Source organism: Tympanuchus pallidicinctus, unplaced genomic scaffold (assembly GCF_026119805.1).
Source record: "Tympanuchus pallidicinctus isolate F22 unplaced genomic scaffold, pur_lepc_1.0 scaffold1, whole genome shotgun sequence".
Lineage (NCBI taxonomy): Eukaryota > Metazoa > Chordata > Aves > Galliformes > Phasianidae > Tympanuchus > Tympanuchus pallidicinctus.
Genome location: NW_026294618.1, coordinates 61,191,856 through 61,210,081, shown reverse-complemented (window position 1 = coordinate 61,210,081; position 18,226 = coordinate 61,191,856). Strand labels below are relative to the sequence as shown.

Genomic DNA, 18,226 nt, shown 5'->3' with positions numbered 1-18,226 from the left:
TTTGCAAAGCAAATCTGAGTTTCTGTTGTGCACTTGAGTGTGATTGAAGGTATTGAAATTTATATCTTGGTTTGAGTTGTTAGACTTGAAATGGGGCTTTGAGAGTTGTGTCCTACAGAGTAGAAACAATCAAATGAATCAGCTTGGTTAAACCACACAAAAAATTAGTGTGGAGGACTGTTCGCAGGATGCAGCAGAAGCAGTAGGTACAGTTTCCTTATTCAGATGTTTCCAAGTGTGGCAGTGAGGAAAAAAGGTGCTCTGTGCCTTTCGTAGCACAGCTGTGATGTACAGTACCCTTAACTAAAGCTTAGTGCTCTGGCCTATCCTCATCATGTGCTGCCTTTTGGACATGTTACCTGTCAGATGCATGGGCCACATAGTGATGAGTGGTGGTGCTGCTGCCCCACTCTTGTCTCTTTCCCCTCATCTGTGTCACAGCTGGAACTGATACAATGCAAGTGAATTTCTTTCTTTGTATAAAGCTGTCTGTGAGGAACAGTGTAATGAAATTATGGTATATTCTTACCTATACCATAACAGGGTAGGGTATATCTATTTAGATATGTGTAACTTGAAGAAGCATTAACACATATTCCCTTCAACTTTTTTAATAAGACTACTTTCTTTGTCTGAATTTCTTCCTCCTTTCTGGACATTGCATTAAGAGCTAGAAAAGAGTTAACCAGATGTCTGTGTTTCCCAGATCAGTATTTTGCACAGTTCTTCTAGGCTTTATGAGTTAGAAGTGGGTAACTAAGTTATTTTAATATCTAGAGGAATCCAGTGCAGTACACTTGTCTATTACCAGCTGAATTGCCAAAAGATCTTCCTGAAGAGTGCTAATGTTGGTGGACAAAGACTTCAGATAGAATTCCAGTATAAACAAAGAGATAGTAAAGCCAGAAAGCATATTATAGCAGTTTAGAAAACACCACAATCTCTAAGAATATAGTTAAGATTCTTCAAAGAGTTTTTTTTCTTGTTTGCCTCACTCACTAGGAGAAATCTGTCAAAATGTGTCAAAATTAACCTGTCATCACAGTGATAGGGTCAGTTTTGTGTAGCATAAACCTGTTCTGTATCTCCCAGTGTGGTCCTGTCATCTAGCTGGCTGCTCTCTTTTGCCTGTGTCACTTGTACCAGCACTTCCATTTGTGTTGCTGCGTGGTTGTCCAAAGGGTCTACTCCAAGAGGAAAATAAACTTAGTTTAAAAAGCTTAATTTCTGGCTCTACCAATTCCAGGTCTAGTTAGCTGTACAACTTGGTGTACCACCAGACTGCTGGCACAAGAGAATGGTCAAGGGGAGGGTGAGTCTGTTCTTCCAGAAGGAACAAATGTGTTGGATAAAACTGATTGTGAATCTAAGCTTTCAAAGCTTTTTCTCATCCTTAACTGATGGTTACAGGTGCCACTTAATACCAGTCAATGTATTAACTGTAGTTACTTATTCTGACCACTTTGGTTAATGTGTAGCTGTTCAAATTAGATGTTCAAGATTTTAATTCAAAACCACAGGTAAAAGGAAAGAGCAAGCCAGTAGACATGAAATACACATTCATATTCTATACTTTTGGGATAGAGTTGTGTTTAATAAATTGTGTAATCAGCTTTCAAGATGTACTCCCTATTAAAAATGGTACTTTTCTGCTCAACGTGTGTATTGCCAAGGTATTTTTAGAGCCTGAACTGTGAAGAGCTTTTTTCTTTCCCCTCCCCTTCTCTATGCTCATTAGTTCTGAAGAGCTAACAAAACTGTGAAAGAGCTGTGTTCTTTTTTTACCTGACTGCCTATCTTCTAGATGCTGCCACCTTTAAGACTGTTCCGAAGATAATTAGGCCATTTGTAGAGTTGTCAAGTATGTGCTCCGTACTTCTGATTGTTTATTTTTAGAAGCAGTCATAGTTTTGATGATGATGTACTTTGATTTATGGAGAGTTTGCATGGTTCGTAATCAGGCTAGTACAATATTCTAATATGAGCTCTGCTCTTAAATAATGCCTCCTATTTTATTATGTTGGCTCACAAAGTTAAAGGTGGATGTTGGTGGTATAACTGCAGAGGTTGAACCTTCCTGACAACATTCTGTTACGTTTTGTTGCTGTGTGACAGATGGCAGCAGAGGGGCAGTCTGACAAAATGGTGCGCATCATGGAAGTATGTATGAAGCAAAGGTGTGTCACTAAGTGGAAAAAATGGCACCCAGTGGCATTCGTCAATGCTGATGGAACATTTATGGAGATCAAACAGTGGCTATCACCACAGTGAGGTGGTATGTTCTGCGTTGCAGCAATAGTGCTGTCCTAGCAGCTATGAAACTGTGAGTCACTTCAGCTGGTGCAGATTTTTATGAGAGATGTTGACAGCAATTCTCAACAGCTGATTTCCCTCCTAAGGCTCCAGTTCAAAGTTTTACAGCCATCTATAGCCAGTTAATGTGTGTTTGCATTCATGTGCTTTCTTTAGATGTCAATGCTGCTTTTTTATTATGGAGTGATATGAGTGATATTTTGTGCCTGTTTCTTTCTAGAGAGGAAGAAATTAGAAATGTAGGAGGATGAGCCCAGACATGGCTGACATGTCCACCTTAAGAACTTAGTGCAGAGCTTTCATAGGTGCTTAACATGTTCAGTGAAACAGTTGCTTTAGTCAGCTTTGGTGACAATCATATCTTGCAGATTGGTGATATATCTCGTTTTATTCCAGTGTTCAAGTCTTTTTGAAGAACTTGCTGTAGAAAGTACCTTGTTTCTCACCTGGAAACCTGATAATTTGTCTCTAGCTCTGAGAGTACTTTTACCACTGATTATCTCTCTCTCGGGTGTAATTGGAGAGTGAATCTGAACTGAAAGTTGTCAGTGTTGTTTCTATGTTTTATGGCATGATCTCTGAATGCTATTGTGATTAACAAGTGCTGTGGACAGCTTGATAGCAGTTCTTTCCTGCAGGATCTTTTGGCAGGTATACTGAAGCTGATGTCCAAGGTGTGTAAGCTGTTCCTCCTTCTAATAAAAATGGTACAGGAGTTGATATTTGGACTACATAAATTATCATTCTAAGCTTTTTTGGGGGGATTATTTATGTTAGTTATTGTCTTTCTAGTTCTACAGGAGTAATGCTCAATGTTAACAGCATCATGAGCAAGATGTAGATCTACATGTTTGCTATCTATGGCAATGCATATTTTCCAAGCTGGTCCCCAACTCTGGCAATGGGAAGAGTATAAACAATCTTACACTACTTTGTGAACTGTTTCTTCTTGAAGGGAACACTTAGAAATGGATACCTGCTGGTGATGTTGCTACCTTTAGCAGTAGGACAGATACACGTTTCATGTGGGGATATCTATCCAAATGGTAGGCATCTTTTGAATGCAATGAAACTGAAAACAAATAACTACTTTTTTGGCATAGTTTTGTGGCAATCCCTTCACATTTTCTTTCTTTAATGGATGTCTAGCCTGTGTCCAACCTGCATTTTTTCCCCCTCTTCACTTGCTATTTACCCTGCACTTGTGGGCAATATTACACTGCAGAATTCTCTATGTACAGCAAGGCAGTCTCTGTTTTTGCCAGTGATCTTCCTCTCAGAAGTCTCTGAATGTCCTATACTTCCCCTGCTGTTTGTTTTAACGGCACAGTCAGTTTCATTAGAGGCAAATGTGAAGTGCTTTTAGCGTATTTTAATATAATTTGATTGATCTCTTCTGCTTAATTTTTCTAAGCACTTGCATGCAACCTCCATTTCTAATATTGTGAGGGCTCTGTTCATTGATACTACCTGGTTCATGTCTTTTATGAAATTCTGTACTGAGAATGCAGTTGTAGAAGATGCTTTAAAGTGCTAATCAAAGACAATTATAAGAAGTGTTCACACACAAAGCAACTAACTAAAATTATTGTATTAATATATATGGAGAATTATATACCGTGTAATTTTCATTTTGCTCTGTATGAAAGCCAGAAATCATCTTGGGATATGTTTGCCTAGAATTCTGTTTCAGAGAACATTTATCCTGATATATATATATATATTTTTTTTTTTGGTCTGATTAGCAAATATTTGAATGATTGTGAAGAAAGCAAGACAGAATCTTATAAGATGAGCAGGAAGTATGAAGAGCTTGTTACACAGCTTTCTGAATTCTTGGACACAGACATCAAAGAAAAAGAGAAACCAGAGGAACGTTTAATGTTAAAGGTGATTATACGTAGGCAAGAGGTTTTTTTTTTTTTTGTCATACGTACAGACAAGATTTATTAAAACCTTTTACTGTGTTTTAGGAACTGTCTCGCTCCAATTTATAGGAGGGAGATGAGGTTCTTTAATATCTGTATACCCAGTGTGAGATTAAGAAACAACGGTTCATATGTTGTTGCATCCAGTTTATTACTAAGACCTAATCAGGGAGATGGGGAAGGGAAGGAGTGCGATAGAAAAGATGGAAAAGAAGCAGGAGTTGCGTAAAGTGAGGATAGTCACCAGCAGGATCCAGCAGCGGTCCCTTTGCACGGTGTTTGAAGGTCCCGGGCAGATGCAGCAGAAGATGGAGAGCAGCAGCGTGGCCGGCACTGGGCAGCAGGCAGGTAGACGAGGAAGTCAAGGAGCCAATTCTTGAAGCAGCAATAGCGGTCAGGCAGCAGGCTCAGGAGAGTTTGACAGTATGCAGGAATCACCTCAATCTTCCAGAATCCCTCTGTTCTTCTTCATGAGGGATCTCGTCAGAAAACCCTCCGTTCTTCATGAGGAATCTGTTGTCAGAAACCCATTCAGAAACCCGTTCTTCTTCATGAGCTGCCAGAAACCTGTTCTTCATGAGGAATCTGTTGTCAAAAACCTATCCTCATGGTTTTCAGTTCCTCTTTTATCCTCCTTGTTCTCCTGCCTGCTGGACAAGGATGTGCCTTGAGCAAGAGTCATTGAGTACCCCCTGAGATGGCCATCATCCTGAGATAGGTCCACACAAAGGAGCACTTCACAGCTATTTAGCTGCAGCTCATCTCGCTCTCGTTGCCCCTGGCCTTGCCCATCTGCGTCCCCCAGACAAAGGATCTCACAACCTTTGCCCAGGACTTGCCTGCACTTGTTCATCTGTGTCCTTCAGACAAAGGATTTCACAATCCTTGCTCGGGACTTGAACAAGTCCATCTGTGTCCCCAGCAAGCTTTGAGACACAGAAGTTTACAGAATAATCTCTTACAGGAACATATACAGGAATAACTAAATTAGCTTAATTAAAAAAATGGCCTGACAAACAGAATTCAACCATCATAGAGAACTAATAGAGGAATATTTGGTTATCAAAGAAATAATGCAAGTGATGAAGATGGGAATTTTTGTGTTATATCATGTCACTTAAGGCAAGTTTTTCATGTTGGCCTGATTTTTGAAGGTGCTGAATACTAATTGACTTCAGTGAACTCAGTTTGGTCTTATCTGTAAAATATTTTATCAGCCTATAGTTCCTAAGTACAACCTTGATTAAATATATGGTTGAAAGCTCTTGTGAAAACATTAACAATGGAAATCACTAGGTGACATGTAAATTCTACTGCTTATTTTTAACATTAATCTCAAGCTGTCATACCATGAAGTAGAAACATCTGAAATGGTACTTGCTAAGACAACCTTAATCATACCCTTTAATGGTATAAATCACTACATGGTGTTTTGAAATGTGAGCATAAAACTATATTATTTCTTTTGAGACTATTTCTGAAGTTCTGAAAACAGTGTTTCCATTTAGGAAAATTATTTATGTACTCTTTCAACTCTTCTAGATGCTGTTGAAGGACAATTTATCTTAGTTTTATTATTTTTTCCTATGTTCTATCTACTCTCTCCCTATTTTTCTTCACTTGGAAGCACACTAGGTATTTTGAGAATTTCTCTTTCATTAGATTCATACTATAAGTGTTCTGGTTATAAGGATCACTGAATGAATTAAGACTATCTAAATATGTGTCACAATGATTTACTACTGTCCTTGCCCTCATAATATGGCAAGCATACTCTAACTATAACAGTGTAATGAAGCTTACACAGTTATCACCAGAGGCAAAGATATTTGTATTAAGTTTTATCTCTTACATGCTTCAAATTAATCAAATAACCACAGATTTTTAAGTATGTGTTCCCCCCCCCCCCCCCCCCCCCCCCCTCCCCAATGTACTAATAGATCTAGTTAAGAAATCTAGCTCATTAGGAAAACTTAGTTACCAGTCAAGGTATGTTTTTTTTTTTTTCTGTATGCACTCTCTGAAGTGCCCACATTCATCTTTCTTAGAAATGTACCGTGCATAATGTACCAAAATAGCCTCAAAAATCTTACTGGAACTACTCTTTTCTCCAAGGGGCCAGTTGTTCAGCGCTGCAGGCCAGCAGGTATTTGGCCCTGCCCTTGAACATGCTCAAGAAATAGCTGTTGCTAACTCAAATTGCCCTTTGCCTAAAGCGTTTCAAGCCTAAAATACAGCTTTCAGTTTCTTATTCCAAATGAGAGGCATAAATCTTAACAATCCAGACCAAAACAGTCTGCTCTTCACATGAAGATGGTTATATGATCTGTTTTCATTTTCCGACCTGCTCCACGTCAAGTGTGGATACTCCTAAGTGTCAGTAGCTCTCTACCCTTTATTAGCTCATACAGACTATGTGGGAGTAAAGCTGAATTACGTTACACTAAACAGATGTGGGTTTCTGTTGGAAATATGGACCTCCATTGTTTTTCTGCTCTTCTACAAATAAATAGTAATAAATAGAACAGCACAATTATAAATCTGCCACAGGGGCCTTGGAAACACTGTGTCTGTATTAGGATGATTAGGAGCTGTATAGTGTGATGAATAAACATCATTGTTAAATGCTTTAACAAAGTTACCAATTGCTGAATTCTCTCTCTAGGCTTGTGAAATATATAAAGAAAATCTGGCACTAAAAGCTCAGGTTGCTGCCCTTCAAGATGACATCAATGGCCATGAAATGGAATCCAAGGCTAGTAGAGAAACCATCATGAGGCTTGTTTCAGAGGTGACCAAAGAGCAGAAAAAGGCAGCAGGATACTGTGAAGACATGGAAAAACTTAGTAAGGTACGTAACTGAATGATGTCTATGTTTGTTTAATTTGAAATTTTGAAGTGAAAACTAATTTTTGATAGGTGTTGCATGAGGAAAAACTACTTCCGATAGATTTTCAGTGATGAAGATCTATTCAAATTATTTTTAAGGTTATTCTCAACTTTTTAAAATTTTAAGGATATATGGAGATTAAACATCAACATGCAAGATAGGACTAACTTAGATTTGATGTCTCCTACATTGCATGCAAATTGAAATTTTTGCTTTCTTTCTGTTGTTGTAGCCTTCATTGCTTGCACAAAAATTAAGCAGATGCTTTTCCAACGCAGTGTGAATGTATGAGTATGAATGTATGTAAGGCACAAGTATAGAACAGTGGAATAAAAATGCACTTTAAGTAATATTTAAGTGACATTGCAATTTTTCTGAGGATTCTTTTACTTAGTTTCTTCAGAAATTCTAATGACATTCCAAGGAATTAATAGTGTTCTATTTTATTCTTCCTATTTCTCCTAAGAGTCTGCAAGTAAAGTGTTTTGGCTTTCAGACAAGCTATTTCACTGCATAATAAACACATATTTCATAAATATTCAGTTGACTCATGCTCAGTAGGTGTCTTGTAGAAAAGTACTTATTTAGTATGAAAAGCCCACAGAGGAAAACCATTCAGTAGGAATGATGCTGAAATGAGAACTGTAAGTGAAGTTGTAAGTCAAGTACTCACTGAATTCATTTAGGTACAATTTGGAAAGAAAAGGATGTGATTTAAGGCTGTAAGTGCTTCAAGAAAACTTGCCATTAAAAATTTTGGTTCATTGTGAAGGGTGGATGAACAAAGTGAGCTATTGCAGTAGTTTTCTTTAATGCTTTGTACTTTGAGCGATATCTGCAAGAACAGTTCATTAAAGCTATAGTGAAAACTTCTTGCAGGTACTAGGGCTAAAGCTGATGACCAGAACTTTAGAATATAAGATGAAAGGCTAAAGCTGATAAATATATAGCTGAGTTGTGTGAGTTTGTAGAGGTTTCAGCATAAATTAAAACCTTGTGCAAGTAAGTTTTCAAAATTAATATACATTAACATTTTCTTCATCCCACCATTTTTATTTTTTCCTGAAAAAATGACCACAATCATACACTTTAAAGGATAAAGTGTTCTGATTTTGCTGTAGGCAAAATACTTAAGAGATGAAACAGAGCTGAAAGCATGCTTTTGAGAAGAAAGAATTTGTTGTAGGGAAGATAAATGCTAAGTACCATGAGGGTCATAAATTTTACTTACTGCAGAAAGTGTTTCTTAACAACCTATGTAAAACTTCCTCAGACTCAAATTGCAATGAGAGTGAACCTGGACTGAAAGCCTAGGTAGGCCATTCTGAGAACCTTTTGTTCCTGTATAAAAAAAGGGGAGAGAGAGGTGTGTGCTTACTAAGTAAGCCATGAAAAATGGGGAGACACTCTAAGCGAGGATGAGGCTTTGTTTATAATTTCTTTGGCAAGTTTGCTCTGACTGCCGAAACTTTTCCAGAGTTGGATCAGTTAGCTGAAAAATATTTTCCTGTCATTACTGTGTGTGTGCCAAGTGCATAATTTAATCCATTCCTACAGAAATGTCCTGCTAAATTATTAGCATTGCCTTTCAAATGAAGAGTGTGTGATCCTGGCTTACTGAAAGGTTGCAGATTCCTACAGTGCTTTTTCAGTTTAGCTGCTTAAATTTGCAGATACTGAGTAAATCTGCTGAGAAAGTTTTTGTATTTAAAAAAAAGTATGTGAAGAAGTTCAGTATGAAAAACTACGTGAAACCCAGATTTTTCATTTCCATATGTGAGAATACATATAGCATTTCTGCTTCTTCTGAAGGTTCTCATTATAAAATCATAGAATCATAGAATAGCCTGAGTTGAACAGGACCCCAAAATCACCTAGTTTCAACTCTCTCCTGCTGTGGGCAAAGTCACAGCATCCTGTGTTATAGGAAGAGCATCCTCTGATCTCTTTTGTTCTGACTTTTTGCTTATTGCTTGAATAAATACATGGATAGAGTTGCACACTGTTCTATGTTCACTTGTGAAAGACCAGCAGAAATCTGTACTGTCACAGATAATAAGCTGGTGTTCCTGGCCTAACAGCACATTGGCTATCTTCTGTATTACAGATAACGATGGTGTTCCATTTGCCCCAGCTTTCTCTTTCAAAGTTCTTAGGTGTACAGGGACCAGCACATAACCTTTCTGTTCAGCAGTTCTGCCAATTTTCTCCGGCAAGACGCAGCCGCATTCCCTGCCTCCTCTCTGAACTGTTGCTAGTTTTTCTTGCTGATTTCTTGATGTTCCTTGGAATGTTTCTGCACTCCTTCTCTTGACTGGTTGCCTCTCTTTATGTCCCAGGAGGAAGCATCTGCCGAATGAGCAAATAAACGGATGATACAAATTCTTGATGAAGAAAATAATATCCAAGAAATATACAACTTATATCCTGCTAATATGTGAGAGTTATTCAGAGTATCTTTAGTATATTTGATTCTCCAGTGTTTGTTGCAATCAGTTGGTTTTCACTGGAGAAACGTAAGCAAGTGAATGATAATTGTATGTGTTCATCTGTCAGCCTCGATGCATTATAACTTCAAAGCACCAAACAACATAAATATAATATCAAAGCTAATAAAAAGCAATAAGTAGCTACAAAGCTTTTTTTTTCCCCCCTTGTATTTTATTACTTTTATTTGGAATTTTTAACTTCGCAAACTGCTGACCGAATATTCTGAGAGCTTCCTCTTGCAATTCTGTAAACATTGTGCATATACTTATTCTGGTAATGCTGGGTATCACATTTGACTTTGATAGAAAATTGTTTTTAAATGCTGCCCAGACTGGAACATCTTTTTTTTTTTTTTTTTTTTTTTTTCTTTCTGCGTGTTCGGAGAGTAATCACTGGTTATTAGTCACAGAATTGCAGTGAAGAATCATAGAATCCTTAGACTTGGAATGGACCTATGAAGACCTTCTAGTCCAACTCCCCAGCAATAAACAGGGACACCACAGCAAGATCAGGTTGCCCAGGGCCTGATCCAGCTTTGCCCTGGAAGTCTCCAGGGATGGAACATCAACCACAACACTGGGCAACCTGTTCCAGTGCCTCACCACTCTCACTATAAAAGATTTTTTTCTTACACAGAACCTAATAACATTCTTTGATCATGTCTGTCAATCTTAAAATAAATAAAAAGCATTAGAGAGAATCTTGGTTAGAGATTAATAAATACACAGTACTACACAGTACTGTGTACACACACAGTATAGTTAAACTATAGAAGATGTGTGTATTCTACCAGATGGATTTGCCATTCATAAAGCATTACCGCTGATGAGCCACAAGAAATGGTAAATTCGGCTTGTTCTTTTTTTCCTCATCTTCTCTGATGGTTCAGCCTGGAAATATTTGTGTTTCTGGACTGTTAATTTAAGCATCTGTTTTGCAAAGATGTGTGTCACGCAATGTCTGTAAAAATAACATTTGGAATATAATCAAGGAATACAAATGTATCTGTATGTGTTGCTGATGCAAAATTAATGTCAAAACAGCTTTTTATTCAATAGTAACTTGTATTAAATTTTTAATTAAATGTATCTAAGTAGTATCTTACATGAAATTATTAAAATTGATTGTGTGAAAACATAGTCAATTAAAATATATTTTTTATTATTTAAAGAATTCAAATTGACATGAAAAACATACGTCCTTTTCTCATATACCAAAATATTTTGATTGTAGGATATATGACCAAATGATTTGATTTTTTTTTTTTTTAATGCAAGAGATAATTGCTTTCTCAGTTAGAATTTTTAAGATGTCACTAAGGAAATAAATACTAGGGACATGTTTCAGCAGACTTGTCAAATATTTTCAGTTTGAATCATCAGGGAAGATGGAAGATGAGAACATGCTAATTTAGAGGCCTTGCGATATTGATTGCAACAGGAGATATGGCTAGTTTGAGAATTCATCTGGAAAATACTGGCATTTACTTTCGTACCTACTGTTCTTGTCAAAGTAACTTGCTTTTCTTTGTATTTATAATTGATTTAGTATACTATGATCCTTCATGAGGTGCCAATATTAATAGTTATTATGTAAGCTCAAATATTTTCCTCTCTGTGAGAGTGGCCAGTGGCTGGTGAGTAGGAAAGCATCCAGCTTCTTACTCTCTCAGCTACCTGATTCAAGGGTTGCATTTCCATGTTAACAGCTAATGTTGCTTCTACAATGAGCAATGATTGTTTCAAATAAAATCTCATTAAATCCCTTTAGAAAATGATGCTGTCAGTGTTAGTTGCTTCATCAGTAGTTCCTGACGTTCTTTATGTGGGACAGCTGCATTGCAAAATCCAGGCAAGTCTGTAGACACTGTGTATGACTGTTGTAATCAAGTATGTCTGAACTTCCAAGATACCCTCAGCTGTTTTATAAGCTGTCAGGTGGGTACTCACCTTCTTACAGTGTAGAATTTCTCCTAATGCATCCTTATGCACTATTTCTCTTGACACCCCATGCCTGTTCAGTATTCAAGAGACATTTGAGTAATGCCCTCAGTGACTTGCTTTGACTGTTGGTTATCCCTGAAGTGGTCAGGCAGTTGGACTTGATCTTGGTAGGTCCTTTCTGGCTTAACTACTCTACTCTTACTGTATTCATCAGAAGTGATAAACTTGCTTTTCTTTCTCTGCTAAGTTGTTTGTTTTTCCCACTACAAGTTTTCAGTTTGACATTTCCATCTGGTTGAAGTACAAGTTATTTTTAAATCTGTGGAAAAAATAAACCCCACAATTTCTTTACGCTATAACAATGCTACTAAAAGCGTCTGAATTTCATTGTTTTATTCTACAAATAGTGGGATCTTGACTTCACAAAATAGGTAAAATTTTTGTCAGAAATTTATATGGATTTATAATTTTCCCTAGATTCTTTTAGCTGCAAAGCTGATACTATCAATGAAAATAGCTTTCAGTAGAGATAATTCTTTGTAATTATGGAAATAATAATTGTTTGACATTTTAAAAATGTCATTCAGGGTACACAATTGAGATGACACATTTTAATAACATAAAAAGTTATAATTTTGATCAATAACCTAGCAAATAACCTCATCTAGGGGAAACTTTGTGAGAACTGACATTTGAATTAGGAGGTAAATCTATTCCTCTAACACCACTGGTGCAGCTTTCTTATTGCTTTAGACACAGCTGAGATAATTGATGGAGTTGGGTAATGCAGCTGTGTGATGAGGGACTGTTTATTGTAAAGTCTGGCAAGGAGAAGGCAAAGAAAGAAGTCTGACATTTTCAGCACTGATGATTCAGTTTCCTTTCCAGTGAGAAACTGTTTTAAGTGTTGCTCCATGAGTAGAAACAGTGGAAGACAGAAATGAGTGTAGTTGGTTCCAGAAAGATTGCTAATTGATGTTTCACAGCTCTTCTCTATGGATGTTCAATGGCAAGATCTGTGCAGTGCTTCTGAAGCTAAATGTTGTCAAACTTGCAAGCAACTGTGATTTATTTAACATATAAATGGAGAATAAAATATAGCTGGATACCTTCTAGCCCACTTATGTTAAAAATTAAAGTAAATCAAAATAAGTTTACTCAGTAGTATAAACTTCAGCAAAACAATTGTTAAGGCAAAAAATTCACAGTAGTCAGTACAAAAGAATAATTTTTCTTCCTTCTTTTACTTTTTTTCTTTTGAGGTTAAGATGAGAGCTGATGCTGGAGCTAAAAATCATCATCATGTCGTTTGCAAAGCCACAATAATGACTTTTAAATAGAGTGAGACATACTTCTGTGATGTCACACATGCACAGTAGGAGAAAAACAATCTTTAATATCCTGTTTTAATCTGATGGATTAAATGAAGGCAGAGACTTTCTTTTTTGCAATACATGGTTAGGTAACTGAGCAATTAAGTTCATGCTTATTTATACCCATAACAAAAAGCTCAGTGCTTTTGGGATGTGAACCTATTGTGTCGTCTTTGAGTCTCGTTCAGTTGTGGTGATGTTTTTTTTATTAGAGAAATAATTTTATTTTAAAGCAATCACGCATTGTAGATAATAACTAGAATTTTGTAAAGGAGTTGGTTAACATGCTGTAGTGGAAATGCTAAGCCTTGGCTTGAAGAAGTGATTGACCACCTGGTAGGAAGGCAGAGCCAATCCAAGGGAACTCAGGTGCATGCAATACACCTGACTGGTCACAATGGATGGAGCCTGGATCACCCCTTCCCAGAGCTCATTTAAGAGTTGGTTGTAGAAGCAAGGGTACCTTGCTGGAGATCCCTCCCTAAAAGAGGCATTCTGAAAGTAAGAAGATTCTTTTGTTTCTGTGCCTGTGGCTGTTGCATTTGAACAAGTTCAAACTTCACTTGCTGCAGCATAGGACCTTGCTGCTTTGTTATCATTGCTGCGCTTGTCATGCGCTTGTGTTGTGGCATTACACGTACGTAGATAAATGCATAGAGAAGGAAGCGCTGAATAGATTTATATGTACAAAACAATTGTAGTAAAAAGCAATTACACAATAATGGGCTCTGAATTTGTTGTTATACATTAGAATGAGATCTTGATGTATCATAACTCTAGAACAAAATCAGCTCAGCAGCAGTAGGAAAAAAATAGAGTATTATAAATCACTAGGAGGTAAGAGAAAATGCTATGATATCATTGCTGAAATTTATGGTGTGGCTACATCCTGAACACACATGGTTAAAAGAACATCTGCACGCACATGCAGAAGAAGGAATCACTGAGTGTTGTAAAATAGAAAAGAGCATTTCTATATCTGTAAGTCTGAGTTGCAGTTATTTTGAGGTGAGAGAGAATTCCAAGGAAGCAATTTATGCTTCCTGTCTTTTTGAGAAGGCTGTTACTGCTTGCTCTTGGAGGCTGGCTGTTGCAATAAATAAACCTTTGGTCTGAATGGAAGTAGCTTTTCTTAAGTTTCTCAACTAGGTTTCGCTTCGTGTGAATTAATTATATCTCTAGAGAAGGATCAATAGAGTGAGAACATGTATTAGAATATATTATTAGCTGAAAGACTTTTAACCCTTCCCATTTTTCTTCTTTCATACATCTGTTTCTCTAACACAGTCACATCTCCTTGGCTGTTTTGCAGTGTTAAATGCAACTCTTTTATCCTTTTCCTGTAAAATAGTCTCTCTCTTTCTATGTTTGTAAAGTAGAAATAATTTTCCCCACCTGTTGTAACTTGAGTGCAATCGACGTGAATACACCTGAACTGTTACTGACTACCTTAGTTCTCAGGAAGCCTTGCTGGTGGCTTGTACAGTGGTCTGGATCTTCTTCTATCTTCTCTAATCTGAGGTGGAGCACAAACAGGTGAGCATTAATGGGCTCCGTCTAGCTGTGAGTGGCCAGCTGCAGGCACTGCACTGTGCTGCTTAAGACCTTTTGGGTCACAGATAAAGTAAGAATCTCTGCTGCTTCTTTCTATGCCAGCCAATGAGTGTTTCACATGTGCCACATCTTGTGTCTGTCAGTCAGCCACTTGATGCACTCACCTGTGTGTGTTTACAGATGTTCACAATTTGAAAACGAGATCGTAATTAGGTAAGCTCTCTGGTACAGGCAAACTACATTTACACTGTCTTTCTGAAAGAAATATTACAAACTGCAGAAAAATTTAATTGATGATAATTTAAATTGACTTTTTATTCTTTGCTGTAGTTTCCATAGTGTAATTCTCAGCACAGGTTGGAATTTTCTATTGATAGGTCTTCCTTAGAATAAAGAAAATGACAAGGAATCATGGCAACCTTTGCTTTCCAAGATTGTTCTGAGATTATTTTAGAAAGGTCTGGTAACAAATAATGAGCTAAAATGGAAGCATTTGTATTTATGTTTAGATGGTATTATTGTGGCCAGCAGGTCAAGGGAGGTGATCCTCCCCCTCTACTCTGCCCTGGTGAGGCTACCTTTAGAATACTGCATACAGTTCTGAGCTCCACTGTTCAAAAGACAGGGATCTCCTAGGAGTCCAGTGGAAAGCCACAAGGTAAAGGGCCTGAAGCATCTCCTATGTGAGAAAAGGCTGAGTAACTGGGGTCTGCTCAGCCTGGGGAAAAGAAGACTAAGGGGACATCTGATGAATGTTTATAAATGTCTGAAAGGTAATGGGAGGCAAATGGTTGAGGCCAGGCTCTTCTTGGTGGTGCATAGTAATAGGACAAAGAGTAATGACCTAAAACTTGAACATAGGAAGTTCCATAGTAACACGTTGAGAAACTTCTTTATGGCAAGAGTGATAGAGCACTGGAACAGTTTGCCTGGAGAGGCTGTGGAGTCTCCTTCTCTGGAGATATTCAGGACCCATCTGAACCACCTACCTGTGTGACCTATTGTAGGGAACCTGCTGTAGTGGGGTTGAGGGTTGGACTTAATCTCTTGAGGTCCCTTCCAACCTCTGTAATTCTGTGATTCTGTGAGCAGCAGATAAGGGCGAGTGTAGGCTCTGTAGAGGGACACTGACCTTTACCTCATCAGATGAATTTTTCTTCATGTTAAGGGCAAATTTGCTTTCTTATATCACATAGAATAATTTTGTTTCTTTTTTTTTCTTTTTCTTTTTTTTTTTTTTCAGGGGAATTGCAACCTATTGTTTCTTCATCTTATTGTCTTTTTTAACACAGCATTTCTTATTTGATATTCAATTGATATTTGAGCATTTGCATTTTCTTTTATGCTGTCTTAAATGCTTTCTTGTTTTTTTTTGTCTCCCATGTTTTAATGTATAAATCTCAGGACTATTTTTTGTCACATTGCTGGTAAGGTATTCTCAGAAACAACTTATAATTTTGCTTGAAACACTATATTCAAAGATATTATGTGTATTCATCTTTTCCTTCACAGGTTTAGTACTTTGGCTTTGTTTGTATTATATTTTATAGGACTTAAAAAGCCAATGATTAATATGAATGAAAATATAATCAATAGTTTTGTAATCCAACATTACTTTTTCAGGTGCAGGTTTTTGTTTTTTTCTTTTTTAATCTACTAGTTCTTGCAGGTTACTGCAAGATGTTGATCTGTGGGCTGATTACAGCAGGCTTTGGGTTCTGATAATGTCACTGGGATTTTTCTTATGAAACTTCTGTGTTGGGCCCTTGTAAGCAGCATAGATCTGATTTTTCCCTAACTGCAGTATCCACTTCTGATATACCCCCTGCTTTGTGTGTGTGTGGAGGAGGGACTCTATAACATTTTAAAATTTCATTTTAATCTTTTTTGTATTTTAGGATCTTGACAGTGCTAAAATGGCAAGACAGAGTTTGGAAATGGACATCAGAAACCTCCAAGATAAGTTCAAGGCTAATCAGAAAGCCTGGGAAGCCTCGAAGCAAGAACTTCATAGTCTGAAGAAATCTTTCAGTGAGCTGGATGGAAGTTTGAAGAGCAGCAAAGAAGAAGCCAAGACTGCTCAAAGCTCTTCAGAGGCTTTCAGACAGCAAATCGCTACCCTTCTCAGTAGCAGCTCGCTAACAGTTACACCCTCTGAGAAGGACATTTTGAAGAGAGTCCAAGAAATAAACTGCAAAGAGAAGAGTGAAGAGAGAGTAAGTCAGCACTACTGCACTGCTCCAGAGTGTACACTTATTGTCTTTGACTGTCTTTTCATTTTTCAGTAAAATCACACAGATTTATCTGAGTATTGTTTTCTTCTGCTTAGGTTTTGAAATTACAGAAACTTTTGATTTTGTTGACTGTTGATTTGAGATACAGAGCCAAAAGCGTTTATTTTGTATTAAGTAGAAAGATGTCAGAAATCAAAGTAGCAATAAGTTTGTTAGCAGAAAAAGGCAAGGATCTTTCAATAAACTGTCCAACTTGAAGTAGAAGCTAGCCAACATTATACCCATTTACAAAAATGACATGAGAGAAGATGCAAGAGGCTGCAGTACTCAGTACCTGGAAAATTCATGGAAAGATTGTCCTGGGTATTCTTGAAAGGATGTTGAAGAAAAGAGCCAATATTGGACATACTCTGCATGGATTTATAGAGGGAAATCCTGCCTTAGTAATTTGATCTCATTCTATGATAAGGTTCATGCTACACTGGTTAATGAACTGGCTCAACAGTAGAGCTCAAAGGGTCATAGTGATTTGGGCTACTTGTGGCTGGCCACTAGTAGTGTTGACAGGGTTAAACACTGGGGCTGCTTCCATTCAATATTTTAATAGTGATATAAAGTCAGGAATGGAGTCCATCCTTAGCCAGTTTGCTGATAATACATCAATTTAGATGTGCTGGTGACTCTTTAGAAGGACACGAGACCTTACAGAGTGGGATCTAGATGCATTGGAGCATTGAGAAATTAGTGTCAGTGTGAAATTCAACAAAGGAAAATGCCAGGTTCTGCCCCTGGAATGGTGTAATGGTGGGCAAAGATACAACCTGGGAGGTGAGTGGCTGGAGAACTCTCATCGGAAGGAGATCTGGGGATGCTGATGACAGTCGGTTCAGCATGAACTAGCAAAGTGTTCTGGCAGCCAAGAGGGCAAACTACATTTTGGGATAGCCAGACAACCAAAAGAGGTGGTTCTTCCACTATATATAGCATTAGTGTGGCCTCACCTGGAATACTGGGTACAGTTCTGAGTTACACAAATAAAAGAGGTGTTAAAGTCCTTGAAAGCATCTGAAGAAGAGTAACAAAGTTGGTAACAGGGCTGGAAGCATGTCCTGTGGGCAGAGGCAAAGGAAGGATACTTGAATTGCTCAGTCTGGAGAAAAGGAGACCAGTGAGTGACCTCACTACTCTCTGCAAGTTCTTGAGGAAAGTGCTAGTCTCTTCACCCTGGCAATCACTGACAGGACCCATGGGAACAGAACAAAGCTGCACCAGGAGAAGTTCAGACAGGATATTAGAGAAAACTTCTTCACCATGAAGATGATCAAGCACTGGAATAGGATTTCCAGAGAGATGGTTGATGCTCCACGTCTGTCAGTGTTCAAGAGGCACTGGGACAATGTCCTCAATAATATGCTTTAATTTTTTTTCTCAGCCATGAAGTGATCAGAGAGTTGGAGTAATGATCTCTGAAAGTTGAATTGAATTGTTCTGTTCTGAATGG

At 37.7% G+C, this 18,226-nt stretch overlaps 1 protein-coding gene across 8 annotated transcripts in view; it reads left to right on the top strand.

Annotated features, from left to right (window-relative positions):
- Positions 1–18,226, top strand: part of CCDC170 (coiled-coil domain containing 170) — a 47,095-nt gene that overhangs the window by 15,747 nt on the left and 13,122 nt on the right. For all 8 annotated transcript variants that reach the window (XM_052687652.1, XM_052687628.1, XM_052687603.1 and 5 more), the window contains 3 exons: positions 4,059–4,203; positions 6,907–7,092; positions 16,390–16,707. In XM_052687652.1, the coding sequence (XP_052543612.1) occupies positions 4,059–4,203; positions 6,907–7,092; positions 16,390–16,707 (649 nt within the window). The remainder of the gene's footprint in view (positions 1–4,058; positions 4,204–6,906; positions 7,093–16,389; positions 16,708–18,226) is intronic.